The sequence below is a fragment of the Episyrphus balteatus genome, chromosome 3 (assembly GCF_945859705.1).
Source record: "Episyrphus balteatus chromosome 3, idEpiBalt1.1, whole genome shotgun sequence".
NCBI classification, from domain to species: Eukaryota; Metazoa; Arthropoda; class Insecta; order Diptera; family Syrphidae; genus Episyrphus; species Episyrphus balteatus.
In genome coordinates, this window is record NC_079136.1 from 24,143,673 (window position 1) to 24,150,303 (window position 6,631).

The window sequence follows — 6,631 nt, forward strand, 5'->3', positions numbered from 1 at the left end:
ACGACATCAATGCATAATGTGTTTTATATTATATTCTATAGATCCATGTCTAACACATTTATTTCTCTTCTGTTTATTGTATTTTCTTAAAATTAAGGTTAATTATTATATTATATTGTTTTTATATAAATATCTAGTGGAATATCATCAAGATAAATTACATTAAAAAAAAAAATATATTATAAACAAATTAAAAATTTTAAAATCACAAAATAATTTTCTTTTTATTTAGAGGATTTTTTTGTTTTCTTTGTATGATGGCATTGAACAGAATTTTATTGTAAGCCAGTCAACAATTGGTGTTGGACAGATGCTGAATAAAAATCTATATATTTTGTATCTAAAATTTAGAAAAAAAAACGGATTCAATTAAAATATTTAGATGTTTATGGGTAAATTGTATTTTTTTAACCTCATAGGTTCATGAATATAAATCGATCGTGGATATGTATTTGCCAAAGCATCTTGAAATTTATCAAGCAATTGTTTGTCATTCATGGCATTTGGTGACTTGAAACCTGATATTATTTTTAGATATTCATTATATTCATTAAAATATTCGCCATAGAATTCCAATTGTTCAGAGTTGAGTTCTTTTTTCATTTCCAATGCGTGGTTTTGCTGTCGTGCAGAAATATTACTGGCCATTACAAATGATCCGGGTATAAAGTTCACCACATCGACTCCGTATTTTTTCAATTCTATTCTTAGCGAATCATTCCAAAATCGAAGAGCTGCTTTTGATGCAGCATATGGTGCTAAACCTGGAAGGCTCTGAAGTAAACAAAAAAATAGTTTAGGATAATAGATGTTGGGTTAGTCAGAAATAAAGGTGAAGATACTTTCAGTTTTTTTTTTCTAATAGCTAAGTTCGTAAAGCTTGTGACGGTTTCAGAGTCAAATTCGTCAACTTACTACTAACTTACTGAGAAGTTAAATCAAATGACTAGATTTAACACCAATAGTATTCTATTGTGAAATAAAAGAGAACACCATCAATAACCAAATCAAATGCAAAAGTAGGTAAAACTAACTAAGGCAGTCTAAAACTCTTCCTGGGAACCATAACCAAGTTCGTTAAGTCCTAAATCTGCCTAATATAAAAAAAAAATCAGGATTTATACAGGTTTTCTGACAGGGAACTGCAAGTTAAGAAGACATCTCATAATTCTTGAGCTGGAAAATAGAGGCGATTGCAGATTTTGCTATAAACAAAACGGACACCAGATGATATTCTGACAAACTGCGGCGCTGCAAATAAGGACCAAAACTACCATTGAACTCTACAAACGAAAAAGAACGCAGGAACACGAGAAAGCACCGATCGAGGAAATAGAAGGATCTATGAGGATCGAAAGTTTTAGTGAAAGGTAAAAAGAACATCTCAGGGTTATAATTTAAAAAAATCTCATTTCGTTAAAATTAGCAGCATACATTTCAACCATTTTTTGTGTGTGTCGTTTGCAATGTTATCGATGATTGAAACAAATTTTTAAAAACTTGGGTTAAATCGAGCATACATAAATCGAAATCAGAGCTTTTGTGATACGAACCTAGCACATCGGAGTAAAAGGCAACCACTAAGTCACCTAGAATGACACGACTTCTAATAACATGAAAAGTTTTTTTTTTGTATATAAACTGCTTCGGATCAGTCATGATTTCAAATACATTTGAAGATTCTGTGAAATGATTATATGTTTGTCGATTATCATCTTAATGCCCTATCTCGAGCATTTTAGGTGTCCCTATACAAGACTGATCATCTTTGTCCTGATATATGGTGCAGACTCCAGTGCAGAGGCATGAACTTTGACGAAAGTGGATGAAAACTCTGGGTTCTTGTGGTGGAGAAAAGTTCTTTGGGCGATTTTTTGTCCCGCTTAGATTGATGGTGATTAGAGAAGAAGATACAACAGCGAACCATACGGTTTTACAAAGACACTTATCTTCCCAATCGAGTAACAAAGCAGCGGCTGATGTGGCTAGGTTATGTGGAGCACATGGAAAACAATGCTCCGGTCCGGAATGTTTCCATTTTGTGAAATGGAAGCTGAGATATCAGTAATTTTCCAATTATAATAAAAAAAAAAAAAATACAACAATCAACAATATCGAATGAACATAACCGCTACAGCGTAACGAATATGACCAGTGAAAAAGGCCATATCTCATGAACAGCTTGAAGATGATATCCAAAGACTTAACGTAAGGTGAAATTGGAGGAAGTTAGGAATCGAACTATAAGATATTATTTACTGAGGATTTGAAGAACCTCACTCGATCATGGTTATTCGTTTGCTTTGCAAACACAAATGATAACGTTCAGTTTCGAAATTTAAATGCTTTGGAATAACCAGCGATATATTTCCCTTTTTTTTTGTTGTCGCTGAGTAGAGATTTAGATACCTCACATGAATTTCAATTAGATCCACACAAGAGTCAATTTTTGTTCGTGTGTTTTCTAATTGAATAAACTCAGGTAGATTATTTAAAACTTACAAAATAATCCAAATCTTACCTGAAGACCACAATGGCTTGTGACGTTAATGATTCTTCCCCGATGTTGTCGTATAAGTGGTAACAATTCCTTGGTCACTCGCATAGTTCCCAAAACATTAACATTAATTTGAGATTCAAATAGATTTCTTGTTTGCCATTCGAATTCACCAAAACACATTACCCCAGCATTATTGACCAGTGCTGTGAAAATGTAATCTTTTTCATTTTCAACAATTTGTCGAATAACAGAATGTGCCTTAATTATTGTATCCTGTTTCAAGAGATCCAATTCCACTGTTATCATGCGTTTGGGATCGGAGACATTCTGCAACAGCTTAGCGCCCTCGGATTGGCAACTATGGCAGCCAGAAACCACTGTCATGTTAAGTGAATGACAAAAAAGAGCCAAAGTGAAGCTATATATTCAAAAACGCACAATTAGTTTCATTACAAAATTTACAAAATGAACAAAAAAAAAAAAAAAATAAATAAATTAAATACCCTAAACCAGAATCACAGCCGGTTATAAAGACCACATTTTTCGGTGATAAAGTCTTTAATTTCCTTCCATAGCCAATTATTGAAAACAATTGCCGAATCATCATTATTTTGGATGATTATTTCGTTTTTTTTTGTTTGGTTTATTTTTAAATTCAATTCAAGTATTGGATTTTTTTTTGGTTTTGTTTAATTTTTGAACAGAGACGCTTAAAAGAGAACGATCTTATCAGGCCGGTGTAAATAAAAATACTGAATTCTGGTTTTGAAGGCTTGTGTGAAAGAAAGTGGCAAAGCAAGATTTCGTGGTGGTATCAGTTTCAGAGTTTGAATTTCATATTAATGCAGTAGGTATAGAACGGATGGCAGTAAAAGACAGAGAATGTACAAAATTTAAGATTATATGTATATTAAGGTATAGAATAAATTCATGCTGTAACTTCCTTTGGGATAGCAATACAAGGTCATTATTGAATAAAAAAGAGATAAGTGATAGTAGAATACCTACACATGAACAAAAAGATTTTTCGGTTTTGTCCATTCAAATTGATTTATCGCGATACTCATTATCTAAGAGAAGATAAACAAGTGCAGGTAGAATAATATATTATAGTTAAGCAAATTTTAAATTAATGATGGTACGAAAGTGAGGTTTATATGGGATTTTTACTATCCTTTTCATTTTGTTTTTTTTTTTTTATAATGTTCCCTACCTTTTTCAAATAGACATCAATGTTTCTAAAGTAGTCTATTTTGGCAGTTCTTTCAAAAATAATAGCGATTCAGTTTACATGCCGGTACTTGATACATAATATTGTAATATAAATATTTGTATATCGACAATCTTTAGAAAAGTTAGTTTTGGTACAAGTGTTGGTTGTAGGCCACTTAAATCGTTTGCAGGTCAGAAAAAAAAACGATAAGAGGAAGGTCCTAGGTACTTTGGTACAATCTAGTTAGTTCCACACAATCGAGCAGTGGCAGGGTAGTATCTAATTTGGTTTGATCGAGCGTTCTGCACTGAAAACTTTCTATTGAATCTACCACACTCGATTGTATCAAGTTACGTGCTGGAGTCACTTTTTAATAGAATTTAAACGATCATTAATGAATCGTCAGTTTGACTATAGTTTTAAAGTGGAGAATGGCAGCATTATCCCTTAAAAAACATAAAACCTTTCAAAGGAATGCCGGAAAGACTTATTAGTAATTAGGAGATAGTAATTTTAGTCATTTTCGAGCACTGAAAGTTTTTCTTTGGAAATAAAACTCATAAAAATGGGCTGAATTGTAATTTTGAAAACAAGAAAAAGGGTGACTTCTGGAATGCCAGCATTTGATTCCATCTATTACAACTTGTATTGAGCGGTTTAAAAGATATTTGATTAGATATAATCAGCAAAATAAAAAGCATATTTTGACAGTTTTTATTATTATGCTTACAAATCGGTGGTGCAAAGATTGGTTAAACTTTTCGAAAAGAGATAAGCTATCAGATCCTCTCTAGACCTGCTAACACGAGCGCTGTACTGTCGCTCGTTTAAAATATTTATTTTCTTCAAGGTACTATTTCATAATCTGAACTTTTATCAAAGTTTCCATGGCTTTGGAAAATATGGAGGTTAGCACATTTGGTCGGTAGTTAAAGAGAATTGAATATTCAATTTTTTGGGATAGACTGAGTTACAGAAGTTTTTAGGAATTTTTTTCATTTACCTGGGCATTGGTGTTAGGAATAATTACTGATATTATGCAGTAAATCGATTTCCCCAAAATAGATGACATACGGTTATTTTCAAGGTGGGAGGTATGTAAGAAATATGTCAAGCGTATAAGCTGATTGACCTTCTACGTCTGAAATTCTAGTAGGCTCATGAACTAGGTAAGGTGGTTTTATTTCCTGAAAATCTCAACATCTGTTACCTTCCCTCGATTGTTGTCTGCCCAGAATAATGAATCCGTGATGAGTTAAGGATATTGAAATCACCTGTAACCGCGATTTATGAGTGCGGGTATTTACAAAATTACACTGGTCGGCAAAAAACAAAAAAAAAGCCGGGAGCAAGAACTGTACACATTCTATCACGTCTAGTTTTTGAGCTACACTCATCACTATTTTCGCTATAAACTCAAGAATTTCAAAAACGTGACGTGCCAGTGAAATTTTAACTTCGGATTTGTACTCAGCGCACAAAAAAGTAGGGTTTGGTTCCAGCTCTATTTTCGTTGCCGACCAGTGTTATTTTAGATATGGAGTCAGATTAGGTATCAAAATTGGCATAGTTAGAATACTGATCTAATATAGTAGGTACTTTTATACAAAAACCAGCTGTTGAAGTCTTAACAGATTTTTTTGTTTTTAGTTTTGGGAGTTTCAGCTCAATGAAAAAGAACTGTGTTTATCATCAAAGATAATTTAGATACTTGAAAACATGTTTTTAAAGTTTTATATCCAACCTAAGGAGCCTATGGGAGGATACAAAATCAAATTTTTGTTCAAAATAAGAACCACCCTAATGTGCCTCCTTAATGGTAAATGCAGGATAAAATGTACCATTTTGCGGGATTAATTTTTTTCTAAAAACAAGATTTCTACCAGATTTTTCGAAAAAGGTATTATTTTGTATTTTTGTACAGGATTTAGTACAAAATTGGAACGAATCACACATTTGAAGGGCGGAATTGCTAACTTACTGCACTTGTAAAGCAATATGTTCAAATTTTTTTTTGCATTTTTTGCGGTGTTAGGACGTTCAACGGGGTCATAACTATTAAACAAGTGTACCCAAATTCATAACTGGATTTTGCGTATGGTCGGATTGTACAGTCGTCGGCATAATTATTTTGACTAATTTACAATTCTCGATCTGACAAGAATAATTTCTTACGGTTAAACTTTTTATAGGTAAAGTTAATGGTTATTTATTAAGTATGTTATGGTGAATCTCATTGTGGTCAAAGTAAGTCATATGAGTGAAATTTGGCTTTCAGACAGCGTTTTTTGTATTACAACTGCTATTTTTTGAGCGGCATAAGTATTTTGACCAGCATTCTTTTTCAATTTTGGTAAGGTAAAGTAATACCTTTTGCTTATTTTAAGCATGTATTCAACTGCTGAACATGTTTAGGCTCAGATTCATAAAAAAAATTGGAAAAATTTCGCAAATAAACATTGAAATTGGGGCATTTATTGTTACAAGTTAAAATTCCCGTTAACTGTTAAACAAATCAATGGAGAACTGATTTGTTTGCGTCAAATTATGTCTTAGCTAATAAAGAAACACAAGAGTACGAGTACTGAGTAGAATCAGCCATGAATCTGTACAAAACAAAAAATTACACAAAAAAAAAGACAATTTTTTTTTGCGTAGCTCGCTTTGAATCCCAGATTGAACCCTTATATCATGGAGCTGGAAATGAAATCTCTGGGGAAGAATTCCTCATCAGAAAGCAAAGATTCCCAGGAGACTTAGGAAACACAATTTTGGGACTTATTCAGCAAGAAAAGCACTAGTTAACTTCTTGAAAGCATGTTAAAAACTATGAAATTCGCAAAAAAGCACGTTGGTAAGCCTAATTTTTTCTGGATCAAGGTTTAATGGACCGATGAAAGTTTTTTTGCACTCCATAA

The 6,631-nt window shown here is 32.6% G+C and overlaps 1 protein-coding gene across 1 annotated transcript; it reads right to left on the reverse strand.

Annotated features, from left to right (window-relative positions):
- Positions 1-19: 19 nt before the first annotated feature.
- Positions 20-3,251, reverse strand: LOC129915192 (D-beta-hydroxybutyrate dehydrogenase, mitochondrial). Its single transcript, XM_055994668.1, has 4 exons — positions 3,004-3,251; positions 2,522-2,918; positions 413-774; positions 20-340 (listed from the first exon to the last, which is right to left on the reverse strand). Exons 1-4 carry the CDS (start codon positions 3,105-3,107, stop codon positions 229-231), a joined length of 975 nt encoding a protein of 324 aa, XP_055850643.1. The 5' UTR covers positions 3,108-3,251; the 3' UTR covers positions 20-228.
- Positions 3,252-6,631: the final 3,380 nt, after the last annotated feature.

Coding starts and splice junctions, on each gene's coding strand:
- LOC129915192 (XM_055994668.1), bottom strand. CDS start 3,107: ATGATGATTCGGCAATTGTTTTCAATAATTGGCTATGGAAGGAAATTA. Junction 775..2,521: donor CAAGCCATTGTGGTCTTCAG/GTAAGATTTGGA, acceptor TGTTTACTTCAG/AGCCTTCCAGGTTTAGCACC. Junction 341..412: donor TATATTCATGAACCTATGAG/GTTAAAAAAATA, acceptor TCTAAATTTTAG/ATACAAAATATATAGATTTT.